Source organism: Poecile atricapillus, chromosome 2 (genome assembly GCF_030490865.1).
Source record: "Poecile atricapillus isolate bPoeAtr1 chromosome 2, bPoeAtr1.hap1, whole genome shotgun sequence".
Lineage (NCBI taxonomy): Eukaryota > Metazoa > Chordata > Aves > Passeriformes > Paridae > Poecile > Poecile atricapillus.
The window spans coordinates 69,773,982-69,791,153 of record NC_081250.1 but is presented as its reverse complement, the minus strand read 5'-3'; the positions used below and the strand labels follow the sequence as shown (position 1 = coordinate 69,791,153).

Genomic DNA, 17,172 nt, shown 5'->3' with positions numbered 1-17,172 from the left:
CACTGTTTTTTAGCTCCATGACTGCCCACCAGGCTGCTGATACAGCCAGGGGCTACCCAGACCGGAAGCCAGTGGCCACTGCCTTACCAGAGCCCCGGGGCAGGGTAAGGCTTTGGGCTGGTTTGGCGAGAGGACTGCAGAGCAAGATGGGAGACAAGGACACAGCATGATTGCTGGCATCTGGCCCCAGCAAGCAGAGAGCCACCACTTCAGCCACCCCTGCCCCAAGCCCCAGCCCAGCATCCCTTGGTGGCGATGGCAGAGCACAAGGCTGGCTCTCTCTGCGCCAGGCACAAACCACCACACGAGACCAAAACCACAGCAGAGGTTTCAGAGCGACACCTGAGCGCCACTCCTGTTTCTACATCCACCTCCCTCCACCATGCCAGGTCCAACCTGCTGAGGGATGACCCTCTCATCGAGGACACCTGTATTAAGCACAAGGGCTTAATGTTTGCTGGCGATGCAGTACAAAGTTCCCGTGCTGCCTTAGGAAGCCCAGGCCCTGGGATCTGGCCGCTGGGAAAATGCTTCCGCTCCACATGCAATTTCACACATCATTGCATAGGTCTTGTGATTCTCCTGCTAGAGCCGTGCTTTGCCATCGGAGGAACGCTTGTGCCTCGGCAGAAAAATTCAACTGGATTTTCTTCATGGATTACCGACTCTGAATTTCAAGCTACATACTCAAAAAACTAAGCTCCTTACTGTCCAGCAGAGCTAACACAGCAGCTTGGGAGATGCCTGTGTTAGTGCAGGCACAGAACAAACTTCTTTCTCAATATTGAAAGTAAAGTAAAACTTTTTAATAGGATTGCTGTTTGAACTTTACAGTTCTTTGCAAGATCAAGGCAAATGACATCATCTCCACAAGTGAGACCCCTGGTTCTGAAATTTTAAAGGTCACGGTCAATACATTTTTTTTGGGTTTTTTTTTTGTTTTTTTAGAAAAAAAACAGACTTCTGAGAAAATATGCAGCCTACTCTTTTTGCAAGTTACAGAGAAAGCTATTATAAATGAAAGGGACTAGAGAACCACAATAATTTTCTTTCTGCCCTAGCTCTTCTTGCTTCGACACATAGAATGAATTTCTTGCTCTTCAGCAACAGCAAAAAGAAAAATATTTTGATAATATTTTGAGAATTCGATTATAAACCCACAAAGCCACAAAAACTGGCAAAGGACCTAGAAGGTGCAACACTTGAAACTGCCAATTCACTTATTTAACTGAGTGGATTTCAGACAGTTTCCTTTTACCAGTCAAACAGTGACTTGGGGTTAGCCCCACTGGGGATTGAGTCGTTACAAGGCCGCACGTCGCCGCTAAAGAAACTCAAAGCGCCTCTGCTCCGTGCTCTCCTTGGCAAAGCACATGGCATCCTTCTCCAAGCAAGGTGAAGTCCTGAGCTGAAAGAGCTAGAGGTTTTTGCTTTGGACTTGCACAAGGAGCAGCGTGTTGTGCAGGTGGGTGCCTGGCAGAGCAGCCCAAATCCAGAGCCCAAAAGCGATGGGATTTTGGTCAGTGCCCCACACAGGAGCTCTGGAAGGGCCCTGTGCCCCACTGATCCATGATCTCTAGCTCTGTCCTGAAGGCAGATACATCTGCCATCCCACACCTTCATGACACAGCCACGGACCACTGCAGGGCACAGCGATCCTCCAAGCTTCCTTTCCAAGATATGCCACCAAGAAAAGAAAATTAATGATTTACTGGGCACAAAATAAAAGAGGAAGCTCAGTGATTAGGACAGTCAGCTCAGGAGAAGGGAAACACGGGGTCTCGTTGCTCATCTAAGAAGCATGTATTCATTTGGCTGTGGACAGCCACCTGAGAAAACACATCAGACTGCAGGAATTAGACACTCTAGTTCTTCCTCCTCCACCAAACAAAATCTTACCCCTGCAGAATTGGAATGAGCCCTGTTGCCAGAGGGGAGGACACCTCAGCAGAATCAGCAGCCATCTGGAAGGTGAGACCTCCTGAGATGTTGAAGATGTGATGCCCCACTGCTAGGCTGGAGAAAGTCTCACTGCCAAAGCTCAGGAGAGGCCTAAATTAAGGAGGCACCAAGAAGAATGGGGGCTTCTCCTCAGATGCATTTGCAAGTGAGGATGGCACTATCCTGCCAGCTTCGAGACACAGAGATTCTTGGGAATGGTTTCCCACACAGTCCCAAAGTGCCTCCCTTCTCTCTGGCAGAAGCAGCTCCTGAGTAACTTGGGTGAGGAAGAGTGAGAAGCCAGGGACTTTCGTCACCGCTCTTGCTAGGCAGGCACTCGGAGGATGCAAGCGCTTATGTTCCACCTAAGGTCCACTTCAGACATCTAAATCCTTCCCCGTATGCAGCCTTAACTCTCACGCAGAATATAAAGAACCACAATAAAGGAACGGAATCAAATGAAAACACATGGCCATTGCATTCCTGGTTCGAATGTAAATATAGTAATTTAAAATTAAGTGTTCTTGGCTGAATTTTCTCTCTGCTTCTCTCACCTGGGCTTCTTTGCACACTCTGAATCAAAAATGTACATGTCTATGTAAATAAGACGGTGCTTCTGCCTCCTTCTGTAGTGCTCATGCTCTTGTTTTATTCTTGAACAGCTTGGGGAGAAAGCCATATGTTGGGCTAGAAGTGCCCAGAGCTAAGCATGGCTCCCACGTCTGTTAGGTTGTGTGCCCAAAGAGGGAACCCATCACTGAAAGGCAAACACAGTTGTTTCTCCCACACCGACTGCATCCCTTCAGTGTTCCCCATGTCAATGTTAAAAAAGTTGCCAAGCGCGACAGGCCACTGCCAAGCCAGTCCTTCTGCAGCTCTGGAAATCAAAATGAAGCCATTAAGTTTTTAATCAGAAAGTATACATTATACTAAGTACCACAAAATTACAGAGATGAGCTAGTTCTTCTCTTTTTTCTTTTTTAATACAATTAAGATGTTATCAGGCCAAAGTACAATATTGCGGTATCCTGGCCAAAGTGAAAATGTTTGAAAGCAGCATTTATTTGCTACCAGAACCACAAGTTAATAATGCAGATTATGTGCAGTCCCCATCTGTTGCTTTTTCTAAGTTCTGAACAAACCCATGAGGCTGTGTATTGTAAGGGTATTAACAACCTCAGACACCATTATCAGCAATGTCTACTGCCTAAAATTTATACTCCACCAGCCATATCCCCCTCCCACCCTGCCCTTCGATACGCTTTCCTTCTTTGTTTCTCTTGCAACATAAAGAATTCACATACTGAAAACACACTACCAACTTACAGAATGGACTCAGACCAAACAGACAAATAGGGAAAATACCTCAATGAAATTTCAGACCTGAGTGTAAGACACAGGCCCACACATGAGACATAAGGCCCATGCTGCCCAACTTACCTACTGTGTAAAATATACTCTCATGACTAACTGTGACGCTCTCTTCTCTAGTACTGTGCAGTCTCTAATAAACTTACCACTCCACAAAATACCAGGCAGTCAAAATATAAAGGAGGAGAAGGCTGGAGCAGCCAGGGCTCCTGCCTGTTGTAGCACCCTGCATGACCGGGAGATCTTTCAAGTGACTGCGCTGAAGTCCTACCAAGCATGACCAAATACAAGGCTACTTTGGAAGAGCTATTTATGAGTAAGGTTCATACATGAGGTATAGTCCAAGAGGCAAGTTGAAGCACACATGTCAAAGCATCCTTTTACACTGACAGATCCTGAAATGTAGAAAAAAAAAAAAAGAAAAAAAAAAGAAAAATCCACTGCCCCATGACCTCCTTGATTTCTTCTGCCTGAAGAGAGGATCCCAAAAGCTGTGTTTGCAACTTCTTGTTTGTAACCAGCTAGAAGATTTTGCCTGTGTTTAATAATGCTAGGGCTCAAAGGTACCAGCCATGTACCAGAGATACAGGCAAAAGCCACCTTCAGGTAGTATTTTGCACATCTTCTGTGCGTAGGTCACAAATAACGAGCGACAGTAGACGGTATCACATGCAGCCAGATTCTGGAGCTTTTGTTGATAGGAAACCTCAATAAACAATTAAATGGCTATCAATAAGAAGTATCCTTTCCTTTTAAAGGTAGTCATTGTTTACTGTCTGAGTTTCTTGTACTTCTGTCGAGCAACAGCTCCAGCACTCGCCTCCTCTGGCCAATCATGCCTGGTAACACCTGTCTTTTCACATTCTCAGTTTTATTCATTATTTATGTTTCTCTTTACACAATACACCCACAGGACAATACATCTCCAGCAAGCTTATGATTTGATCCAAAGCTCACTGGAGTCAACAGAATGACTTCACTGGCTCTGGAGTGAACCGAGGGCCCCAGCTCCGCAGACGGGCTTCCAGCCTGAGGAGGGACTTACGCACAAGTTAGGCATCCCAGCCCAGAAGTGCAATCGCAAAATCCCTAACCCTTTAGCTGCTCGTCTCTGAACAAGCCAAGGTCTCCAAAAGCCTGAACCATCTGCAGATTTTTTTTTTCCTCTCCAGTTATCTGTTTTGTGAAAAAAGACCCCCCACAACACTACCAAACTCTTTGTAGTGATCCATGAACTAAGGGGTCAGGGGATAGACCTCCCTCTCCCAAGTGTGGTCCCAACAACCAAGTGCTGGAGTCATTCTGTGTGTATGTGTGTATATACATAAGTGTGTGTCTGTATATGTGTGCCTATTTGTATATAATACATAGACACACACACGCACTCTCACACACACACACATTTTTTGCTCCCCCTTCTGGCCCCATGAATCTTGAATTTTTTTCCTTCTTGATGGAAGCAGAGGAGAGCAGGAGAACAATCCTGCCCCCAGTGTGACTTGTAGCCAGGGATCAGCAGCACTCCTTTGGGAGGTGCACAGTGTGGATTCCTGCTGAGAAAAGGGCCCCAAAGCCTTGCTGCCTCCGTTATAGCAGCAGGAAATGTCCTCTGCATCCCTGGACATGAATCCCATTTCGTCAGGTGGGTTCAGCTGCAGGGAAGGTAACACCTTCATTTTTTCAACAGAGATGATCAATGCAGGCAGCACATTATTTAGCCTAACACTGATCTACCAGAGAGATCCGGTGCTAATAAACACCAGGCTTGAAAAACATGTTAACTAGGAAACATACATGTAATTTATATTTTTTTACACACACCTTTTAAAGGTGTGCTGTGTAATTGAGTCAACTTTCTGTGTTTCACAGGAGACAGAACCTGAAATTGTCAGTGTCCTACCTAGCTGACCTCCATTTCTAGGTGAGTTATGCCAGCTCTCAACCCAGGTTTCTTCTTCAGTATAACTTTTGCCATTTCTCCCTCCAAAACACTAATATCATAAGCTTTACACATACAACAGGTTTGGTTTGTGGGAGAACGGCTGGGACCACATTTTGTTCCAGTGTATCAACTAATAAAGGAAAAAAGGAAAGAAATACCCTTCTAAATCAATGCAGTTACTTATTCTGCAAGGAAAGAGTGGGAGAGAGAAAAAGAAAAGGCTTTTGACTGACTAAAAGTGAAAAAGCTGTCCATTTTCCACAAGTGGAAATCTTCCCTTTCTAGGGAAGATTCAGGCATGCTGAAGCCTGCCCCAGACAGAGGTGATCTCTACCCCAAAAACACAGCCACCCATCAGATAACAACGAATACTCCTTTTCCAGAACAATCCCACAGACACAGCTCCCAGCACCTTTGTTTCATCTCAAGACAGAGACTTTTCACTCTAGGCATATCTTATACCATAAGACCCCATTCTAGTGACAAGCACAGCTGCCAGCACTGTCACTGATGGCCACCTGCTTGCTGGTAACACCAGGATCCCGTGTCTGCTGCACACCAGCCTGGTGCGTCACCCCTCACGGGTAGGGATACGGCGTGCACGCACACAGGTGGTTCCTGCTGTCCCGACACTGCCTGGGACCTGCTGCAACCTCCCTGGCAGCTGGACGGGCATCTCTGCCACCCTCTCCCACCCCACTGCACGACCCTGCCTTGGCTAGGAACCTGCCTTGGTTCTGCCAACAGGCAAGGGTGGACAGAACTGGAGACCACAGGAAAGTGGAGACCACTGATGAAGACAGCACCTCACTCACCCCTTTCGCTCACGAGTTGTAGCTGTTCCCCCCACTTCAAACCACTTCACCGTGCCCAGCATCAAGGTGAAACTTGACAACTGGCAAAAGGCCTGCACTGCTTTGGCACATCCCAGTGCAGACACCCCCTGGGCAAAACATTTGCTCCCACGAGTGCGATCTCTGGGGCGCTGCCCAGCCTGGGGTCCCACCAGCCACGGGCCAGAGCAGGGAGAGGAAGCGAGCAATCGGGGTGACTTACCCAGCCTCCGTTGTCCTGGATCCAGTGGTGGAGGTGCCGGTTCAGGTACTCGGTCATCCAGGCAGCAATGTTGTCCACGAGGGGAGACATCTCCCGGTTGACGCTCTCCACACACATCACACCGCCAAACTCGAAGAAGGCCACAATTCTGCCCCAGTTAACCCCGTCTCGGAAGAGCTCCTCCACCACGGCCACGAAGCGGCTCCTGGCCGTGAAGGGTGTCAGGTGCAGCTGGCCAGACATTTGGGCAAAGTCCCTCTGGTAGCGTCGGGAGAACTCATCCCCCGCCTGGCGCAGGACGAGGTGCACGACCTGGGGTGCGGGGCGCAGCCCCTCGGCCGGGGGCGCGTGGCTAGCAGCAGCCGAGCCGGGGGGCTCGGGGTGCGGAGACACCAGCCCAGTGTGATCAGAGGAAGTCCCAGCAGCAGCAGCAGGAGCAGAGAGACCTGGAGGCAGGGGTGCCCTGTCCTCGCCGGCAGCCCAGTCGTATCCCCTCTGGGAGAGTTTATAGTGGATGTACTTCAGCACTATCTCCCGGTTATCATAGCCTCTTCTCCCCGGATGAGCCATAATTCCCAAGAGGAAGCAGCAAAAGGAAGGGAGAGAGGAAGAAGAGGAGCAGGATGAACCCAAAAAAGTAAAGCAGCCAATAATAATAAAATTAATAACACCAAAAATTATAATCCAGTTATTGTATTGGACACGGTTTCATTCATGCTGGTGTGGGGGAGTTCTTGGGGTCTTGGAGGTACTTTTGTCTTCTCAGTGTTTCCTCCTTTGAGATGCACGGCATAAATAGGGATTAAAATGTTGTAAATACTTTACTTCCAGGTGCACATTTATTACTTATTATAAATTTACTTTAGGACCATTTCCTCCTCGGTGTTGAAATACATCTTAAAAAATATTATACCGACTCAAAATCAGGTGCATTTTCCCCTAGGTGCTGGACTACCATGGACACGAAGGACCGGACGAACACACACTGTAAGAACTGCAATTCAACACGATTTGCTAAGCAGCCTTGGATGGACGTTAATCCAACGCACTTTATGCTAGAAACCTCAACACTAGGTTTTGGGTTTTTTTGTTAAGTTACACAAACTAAATTTCCTCTGTAAAGTACTTACTTGGGCTATAAATATGTTCCTCTGTCAAGTTTCCTCTAAAAGAAAAATAGCAACAATAAAATCCAAACATCACAAGTCTTCAGAAGCGTTAAGTTCTGGTCGCTTTGATGCTTCAAGTCACCAAGGGGATGGGAATGGGGCAAAAGAAAAATATTTCTACGATTTCAAATGTTTTTTCCCAGACTCCTGTTTAACAGACATCTCCAAAGATGTGTCAAAGCTCAGAAAATCCCGCCTCGCAGCCTGGGAAGGCGAACAACCCCAAAGAGACGGAAAATCCTGGAGACCAGATGAACCACATTTGAATCCAAGCTCTCGCAGAAGTGCTCTGTTTTTCCCTCCAGTGCAACGTACAGACATATGCATTTACGTAGTTTCATTCAGATTCAGACACCGATCGCAGGAACCCGGTGCTTCCACACACACGCACGCACACACCAAAAAAATTAAAAATTAAAAAAAAAATCCTATATATTTAGGAAATTCATTCTTTTTCACAAGCAAGAGCGCAAAAAAAAAATTAATTGAAAAACGAAAATAAAAATAAAGAAGGAAAATTGCTTTTGACTGCTGCCATTTCCCGAGCAGCTTTGTATCGGCGGAGGAAGAGCCCCTGGCGCTGCCGAAGAGGGGCGCGGACGGGGCGTGTGTGCGGTGTGACTGGTGCCGATGGGGACCGCGGCCGCGGCGCCGCTGCCCGCCCGCCCGCCCGCCCGCGCAGCCCCGCGCACCCCGCCGGCTCCGGCGGCTCCTCCGGGCGCTCCGCGCTGCTGCTGCCGGCGGCGGCTCCGGACGGCGGCGGCGGCGGCGGCTCCGAGCGGCGGCGGGCGCGGGCGGGGAGCTCTCCCGGCGGCGGCGGCGGCGGCGGTGGGGGGAGCGGAGCGGAGCGGAGCGGAGCGGCGGGGGCGGGGAGAGGCGGGGAGGAGCGGAGCCCGAGGGGGAGGCTCCGGCCCCGCGCGGCGTAGCCGGGCGCGGTGGTTTCCTAGAGCTCCGCCTCACGCTTCATTCAAGAAAAGGGGGAAATGGTGGGGGGAGAGAGGGGGGGGTGATAAAAAAAAAAAAAAAGAAGAAGAAAAAATAGGCGGCGGCGGGGGGAGGCGAGCAGCCCCCCGCGGTCCGGGCCCGCCCTCCATCGCGGCGCGGGCCTGGGGCCGGCGGCGGGGCGGCTCCGGGGGCGCGGAGCGCGGCGGAGCTGCGGGCGCGGAGGGGCGGCTCCGGGGCCGCGGGCGGTGCTGCCGGCCCGAGCCGCCACCGCCGCCCGTGCCGAGAAAGCGGCGGCGGGGCCGGGGGCTGCCGGCCCTCCGCAGAGGAGCGCGTCCCGCTCCGCGCCTCTGCCGCCCCGCGCGGATTCATTTAAATAAATGATTTTTCTTTTTCTTTTCTTTTTTTTAATAAATGAAACAGGGAGGAAAAAAAAAAAAAAAAGAAGTCCGGATACACCTTTTTAAAAAGCAAAGCGGCCCGCTGCAGGCGTGCAGGGCTCCGTGCATTCTTGTTCGGCCCTGCGCGGAGCCGTGCGGAGCCGATCCCGCCGGCCCGGCTCTGCCGGTGCCCCTCTTCCCGCGGCGGCCCCGGCCCTGCGGGCTCCCGCACACCTGCTCCGCGCAGGCCGCCCGCCCGGTCCGTGTTCAGGCGATGGGACACGCGGGGACCCTGCTGGGTTTTAGCACTTCTTGTAGGAACGGAGCTCAGGTTTGTCCCTCCGACCAGCCTGAAGATTTTTTTTTTTTTTTTTTTTTTAACATTGAAGAGGGGCTATTGGAGCTGCTTGAAGATGAGGTCAATCTGGAGTTGACCAAAGAAGCAGAGTTAACCTTTAAAACTGGTTAAACCCACAGAGCTGGGATATAGCGAGGGCTCAGCCCCCCTGCCATCCCGAGCAGAGACACCGGGGGCCAGGGATGTGTGATGCTGGGACTGCCCCGGCTGAAATGGGGCACCGTACCGGGGAAATGCCAAGCCGAACGGGAGAAGGATATTGCCGGCACTGTTCTCTGCTCAGTACAGGAGGGGGAAAGAGACGTTTGATAAATTCTGCCAGTTTTTATCGATATAAGGGTGATTGGGATGATAATCTCATCTATAAACTACCCCGAACCTAAAAGGAATAAAATGCTTAAACAAAGATGTGACCATGAGCTCGCTCGGACAGGGGGCACTGGGAATGGATGCACCCTGCCCTCCAAGTCTGTGTTTAGACATGGTTCCTTCAGGCACGGACCTGTCACGCGTAGTTCACAGGGTGGCTACTCCTCTGAGTAAATGGCACTGGTGCGGGAAGGGTGAGCAGCTTTCCCTCCAACAGAAGAAGGGGAAGCCTTCGCATCCAAACGAGAAGGATTCCCCTAAACGGAGCTCACCTGTGTCCTCGGTGATCCCGGGATTTGTTTCGAGGTCGCACCGAGGAATCGGTTTCTGGCATGTACGAAACAGCGCCTTTCCAGGTGCCCGAGGAGGCGCTCAGAGCGTTTAATCGTTCTGGCGTCTGTTTTTTAGCGGGGCACGGGGAGGCACTCGGCACCGTACCTAGTGCCAGCATCCTCCCCTGTCTCCCTCCCTTCCTGTCTCCTCTCCCTCTCCCTCCTCGCCTCTCCCCTCTCCGGCGGGCGGCTGTTGCCACCCAGCGGCCGCCGCTCGCCCCGGGCTCGGGGCTCGGCCGCGAAAGGCGGGACCCCCCCGGGACCCTGCGGGCGCTCGCTGGTCTCGACCCCGCCAGGGAAACTGAAGGGAGCGAGGCGGTGCCCTCTCATCTGTCTTGTGTGCACTCCCGCCTGCCGATGTGTGAAGCGGCGTTGGCTGTGGATGGTTGAGTCCTCGGGGGTTAAAATGGACAGAGGTTGCAGGACAGCAAGTGAAATGAGTTCTGATAAGATTGATGATGCTCTGTGGAATCGTGGACTAAGGGCTGTACCTCACCAGGGCGAGTGTGTAACTCACAGCAAGGCTTAATGCTGGACCACAAGCTCATCTCATCTCTATCCATATGAAAGTCTCCCAAAAGTAAGGTGCTTGCAATAATTAGCTGAGGATGGCTTCTGATGACAGAAATGCAGACAAGGGATCTGTCAACCAAGTAACATCATCACCTTTCTATTCTTTCACTGAAGGAGAATGAAGAAAAAGAGGTTTCTCGACATCGAAAGTAACTTGACATTTCCATGTAACCATTTCCATGGTTTAAATGGAGCAAGTGATATAGGAAATCAGAATGACCATAACCAACCTGGATGCTCATTCAGTCTGTCACTGTGCTGGTGATTCAATCTAAGGCAATTGGTCCTGCAACTGAAAACATATCAGACAGAGGTGTTGAGTAACACAGAAACCCCGTCTGGGTAAGCAGCATTCTAGCAATATCACTTTTAAAGCCCAAAGAGTAAATCAGTGCGGGAGAGATGCAAAATATGCATATAAAATCAATGGTCTTTTGTAAGGAAGAATTGAAAATATCACTGATTTTGCTTATGGTATTTAAAGGTATTTTGCATGTAGAAATGCAAGTGAGGGCAGCTAAATGAACAGTGTACTGAGGACACAATCAGTAGAGTTTCATAATTCATAACTGATTCCTGATGGAAACAGGTACAGCAAAATTTTATGAGATACTCTTGTTTGAAAGGGATTTAGGGATGATGCTTTTTCCTCACCAACTCTACATTCAGCTTTTTGCTATAGGAATGATAGGTCCCATCTTTTTAAAAAAGTTTAGTAGGAAAATAGTGGTCATGGTTCACCAGGAAGTTTGCTAAAACCAAGCACAGCTGAGACTGTACCAAAAAATATAAAAACACAAGGGAAAATCCTGAGAAGTGTTTGCTTTAAGCAAGGGTATTAGTGTTGAGTCATGGAAAACAAAAGCTGTGCCTTGAAGAATGACAAATTGGGACTCTGTAAAAAAGCTAAACAAAATTATGCACATTTAATGCCTTGGTCTTAACATTAAACGTCAAAAGCATTGCATCTGACCTGTATGGCTCTAATTGAAGGGAGCGGCACCTTAAAAGCAATTATCATGCTACCTGAATGGGTGATAAACATCTATTACAGTGTCAAGCGTTTGCATCACAGTTCTGCTTTTCACCTTGTTTGTTTGTCTGAGCTCAGCAGGATAAAACAACAGTTAAAAAGACATCCAAAACAAATGCAATATAGTTTTGGAGGCAGACGGAAGAAGCAGCAAGAGAAGTTCAGGGTTTATTAAGGAACATGCAATCAGTGCAAAGTCAGCTAAGAAATCATTATGGGGCATTTAGGTAGCAGAATAAGATGCTGACTACTCAAGATCTGATCCTGCAAGTCCTTCCACACACATTTGCCTTTATGTGAGTCAGCCCACCAAAGTTAATCAGACTTATAAGAAGAATTAGCTGTACAAAGAATTGGAGCTTGATTAGGAATACAAGCAGCAGCTCACCTGCAGAGAGCTCTTTTGACACTTAAGAGAGGAGAAATCATTGCCATCAGGCATTGGTCAGCTCTGGTAGCATGAGGGACAGATTCTTTTCTTGAGATGGCTTTCTTATCCATGGTCAGGCAACTGACCAGACAGGATCCTGGGAAAGCCTGCTCTTTCTTCAGTGGATTCCCAGATGCCTGCTGTACAGCAGATGCATTATTAACAAATGAGGTAGAAAAGTTCGTAATGCCTGGGAACTCCAAACTTCCCAACAACCTGAAAGCAGACACCTTTTCCCTGTACTTTTGTGTTAACATCAACAGGCTTTCAGCAGCAATCCTGGTTCCTGGTGACCTGCCCACCCTTTTATTTCCTTGGCTCATGAGCAGGGAAGTTGGAGAGAAGCAAATGATTGTTTAAAGCCCTGCCTGAGCAGGCACGAAACAAGCAGGATGTGTTTGCACTCACAGTGAGCAAGGACACTGCCACTTTTTTTTTCTGAAAATCTGCAGAGGTTTTCTAGTCTAGGAAAAAATCAAAATCATCATCACCACCAACCAAGAAACCCAGCAACAGTAAACTAAATTTGAGTAACCTGAAAGAAGCATTTAGAGCAATATAGGTAAATACAATTATGACATCTGAAGAGGTCCATTGCCTTATGATGTTGGAGCACAGCTTAAATACTGGTTTTACTGAAAGAGGACACTAAGACTGTGCCCACAGGTGGGGAATTTGCATATATGTAAATTAGCAAGCCACTTCTCCCACAGCCAATGGCTCTGTAAATGATTTTTGGTGCCGTGTCCAGTGAGGCATTTGTCTGTGCCACCCACTATGGCCGTGCTTCCCTCAGTTCCAGGCATTAAGTGCTGCTCCCTCCCGTGCCAGCATTCATTTACTCTGCACGCTTTTGTTCCTGCAAGAGCTTTCTAACTCGCCCTGAGTAAAACTAACCACCAACCACATGACCTTTCATGTTTGTTTCTGTCCGTGAGACCACAGTACCCACGGATCTATGGTACCTCTGCCGAGCAGGATGATATGCCTTGAAAGCAATATTCATGTAGAGACTTGCAAGGATGCACATAATTCTCTGCTATCAGGTGCATGCCACTATTTATTGCTCAGTCTCTCATCTGGTTTGCTCAATGTGTGGCTCAACACTGCTGCCTAGGAAACAGCTGTCTGTTGTACAGAATGCTTTTAAAAACAGTTTTCTGCATGTAAAAAGTATAGGAAAGGGTACTACCCATGAAGCCTGGATGCATATTTTCCTCATTCTTAACGAGGATGGTGGCAAGCTAACCTGAACTTCCTCACTTCTTCAGAGTGCATTCCTAAAATGGGAGATCGCCTTTCATCCTGCCAGTGTTGCAAATGCTAGAGGTGTGGAGTGGATCCTTTTTGGCTGGAAGCGCTTACAGAGCAGATAATGCCACTGTAAAACACTTAAAGCACGCCCAACCTGCAATTATGGTTTATTTCATGGGGTTTAATTGCGCTCATCAGGAAAGGCAGCTGGATGAGATACTTGGATAATATCCTTAGGGTCCAACATAGCAAACAGCTCCTGGCTTTCAGATACCTTTTACTGTATTCATCCCTCAACCATCCTCACTTCTTGTCGGGATCCATAGGCCCCCATGGTTTGGATTGGAAAGAGGCAAACAGCTGCATCCAGCCCTGGATTTCTCTTTCTCTGACATTTTTACTTCTCTATGTGGCAATAGGGTCTTGCCTTCACAAGAGCTGAGCTGTCTCGCCACCTTTCGCAAGACACCAACCTGTGCTTGTGACTGAGGCAGTGCCGCCCATGCCCTGTCTTTCTGCTGTGTGGAAAAGGATTGGATACCAACTTCCCAGACTGCAGAGAAGCAAGGCAGGCAGCTTCTGCACGATGGAATAAGAAATCAAAACAGTCTTCTAGACAAACATCCATCTCTGATTCATGAACTTTTATTACACCTGTTAAAATTTCTTAAAGTAAAAAGGGGGAAAGCACTTTTTTGAGTAAATGCTTTGAAATAAAGACCAACAAAATTTTAACAACTTTCTTTGAAGCACCTGTTAGCTTTGAAAAGGCTGTTTCCCTCATCTGAAAGTAACCTATGCCATTAAAAATTTCATTTTGGACTTAATTTTATATACCTTACTTACAGTTGGTATTTTTATAGATTGAATACCTTTTTTTGGTCAAGGGAGTTCATTCTTGGTGCTTGGTAGCATAATTGCTTTAGTCATGTGTGTTTATTTACATTGCTCTAGTAGCACAACTACAGGATCAACATCAGAGTTAGAACTGGAAAGGTTTAAAATTAACATAGGGATTCCCCTCAAAGATGAAAACAAACTTGTTTTCAACTTAAAGAAAGAAAATTTCAGACTGGATCGTCAGTATTCTACCACAGAGGAGACTTAATACTGTATTCATCAAGGTTTCCCCAAACAGCAAACCTTCCCAATCAATTCTATAAAATTAATCTCCCACATGAAATTAGATTTTGCCCCCCTCTCCAAACATTAGATATGCATCTTTTGGGTTAAAAAAAAAAAAAAAAGGTATTTGCACTTTCCATTTCCTTCAGTGCAAGTTTCATCCAAAAGCTTACCAGCATTATTTCCCCCCACTTAGAGCAACTTAGTTTGAAAGTACTAAAGGAGAAGATGAGAAGCATAGCGAGACAGACACCTCATTTGAAGTCTCCCTCAAGTGACAGAGGAAAGAAAATGACTTCATGAGGTTTCTACTACCAGCCTTTGATAGACAATCATGCACACACAGCGTGCCTGGTACTGGCTGGGCGGGAAAAAAAACCCAATTAAATGGAACTACAAGATAATCTTATTTTGCTTACAAGGCTAAATTATGAAAAAGATTGAGGAGAAATCTAGTTTGGCTTGCTACTTGTACTCAAGTGGAAAAAACAGGAGCTCCAGTTGCAAAATGGCCTTCTCCCATTTCGAAACTTAGGATGATGGGGAATTAAAAGATTAACATCAGCAACACATCTTAGACATATGTTTTCCTCAATCCATCTTTGATTTTGTCACTCTGATAATTTAATACAAATGCATTTTTAAAAGATTGAGCATTTGAGATTTTGAATTTACTTTGAGAATAAGTATCTTGGCACTATTTTTCCCTCACTACTATGCTGGGGGCAAGCTGCACACTCAAGCCTTCCCTATCACAGAGCTCCAACATAATAGTGATTTTCTATACAGCTGCGTGCTCAGTGCTGGTACAGAAAGACATCTGCCCTAACTAGTACTTCTATTGTTACACTAGGAAGAATGAGCATTGCTTGGCTCCTCAGGATTCTCAAGCATTTCCAGAGAGCACAAGAACTGGTTACATACTGGCAGTACCTCCAGCAACAAAGACAGGTTTTGTCAATTTAATCTCAGTTTCATTATAGTTTGAAGATACTGGGTCAGCTGACAATACTCAGTCCAATTTTTACATCCTTTTTTACCTCTGCCCTAAGCTGCTAAAATGGAAGGACATGTTGCCTACTCTGCTGTCCTAAAAATTCAGAGACTCCTGCTGAGCTAATCTCAGGCTTAAAAAAAGAAAAACCCAAACCAAAAAACCCCACCACACCAAAGCCCTGCAAATGAATTAATCCATTGCTCTTTATCCTCTCAAAGAAGTTAAAAGTTACAGGCTTTGTTGATTCTCCATTTATTTTGAGAAATATAAAATATGAAAACTAGTTTACAGTTCTGGCACAAAAAATGATGACGCAATAAGCACAAAGTTTCTTTTTACAAATAACGCTATATATCTTTACCATTTAAAAGTGTCTAGAGTTTTTCACAGCAAAAAAACTTTATTCACCTATGTATTTTTTTCCTTATTAAAATATTAAATCTATTTAAATTGCACATGAACACCTTTGTGAAGTAACATGATAATAAATCTGTATACAAAGCAAACACTCATTGGAATGGAAAAGACTATCAAAGCCTAAACTGAATCTTAAAGGCTGACCAAGAAAACAAGAGACAAGACACCAACTGATATGGCACAAGTGATTAAATTATCGACAATTAGACAATAAGTAGAAAGTAAAGCCTATTTGAAGATCTTCAGGGACCTAATACACTGCTAAAACAGTTTGATGCAGAGGTCTTGTAACATTTAAACTGGCGAGAGTTTTTCAACTGCTAAACATTTTTCCACAAGATTACAAGGCATCTCCTTCACTTTATATTGGACCTTAAAATGAGTATATTGGTAGATAAGAGAATGTGCATAAAGAAAACAAAACTTACACCAAAAGTTGCTGTAGTTGACAATTTACAATTTTGACAGTGAAAAAGTTGAGAAGTTAATCTGCTAAAATTAACATCATTAATTAGCAACAGCAGAAACTAGAACAATGAAAAAGATTATCCTAGCTTTAAAAAAACATACCTTGTTCCAATCTCCACTGCCGATGGGTTCAACCTACAGTTTCACTGTCAATACAACCACTTACACAATGCAAAATCAGGTCTGCAACACTGAAGTGTCTGCAGATCAGGGCCATAACTTTCACCTGGTAGTCTTACTTATCCAGACACTTGCACTGAATTCTATCAGTCATTACTGGGAGGTGAGTGGTGATCCAAGATGTCCAGCCTGAAAGCTTTAGAGGCCCAGCTGCCATAGCGTTGCGTGTGCTCTGACCTCCTGGGTCATGTTTCTTAAATGCAAACCCTTTAACATTCCAAGTTGAAGATCCAAAAATTCAAGTATCCAAAGGCTTACTGGTTTTAAGTCCTGACCTTCAAGCTTGTGCTGGTATCAAGTCATTTACATAAGCATTTTTTTTCAAACTACAGCACAACCAATTCACCCATTTTGGTATCTTTTCCAGATGGTCAAAAGAGTATTTGATTTGCACCGAAACAAGAATAACATAGATCACAGGGTCTGAAGAAGTGTTCCAAGGCCAGGCTGAATGGAGCTTTGAGCAACCTGGTCTAATAGAAGGTGTCCCTGCCCATAGCAGGGGGGTTGGAACAAGATGATCTTTAAGGTCTCCTCCAACCCAGACCATTCCATGATTCTATGAATAGCATTGTTATGTTGCTTTAAGAAACACAGCAATGTTGACAATGGATGTATGATAAATGCTCCTTTATGTCATTCACATTAGGCAGCACAGGAAATACAAATGCACACTGGATTTCTTTGCACTGAAGCCAAGCTGTTTAAAAATGCAGTAAATACACTATATTCTCAAAATTAGTATTATATTATAGGCATGCATAACTTCACATATCTAAACAAAATCAAGAGGCAGGACCTAAAACATAGGCTTTGTGAAGAATTCAACAGTGCC

General features: G+C 46.3%; 1 protein-coding gene across 1 annotated transcript in view; it reads right to left on the bottom strand.

Moving 5' to 3' along the window:
- BCL2 (BCL2 apoptosis regulator) overlaps positions 1 to 8,128 on the bottom strand; it is a 95,796-nt gene extending 87,668 nt beyond the window's left edge. Inside the window, exons 1-2 of the mRNA XM_058830386.1 lie at positions 7,441 to 8,128; positions 6,311 to 7,085 (exon numbers count right to left, since the gene is read on the bottom strand). Of these exons, the coding sequence (XP_058686369.1) occupies positions 6,311 to 6,880 (570 nt within the window). The 5' untranslated portion in view covers positions 6,881 to 7,085; positions 7,441 to 8,128. The remainder of the gene's footprint in view (positions 1 to 6,310; positions 7,086 to 7,440) is intronic.
- Positions 8,129 to 17,172: the final 9,044 nt, after the last annotated feature.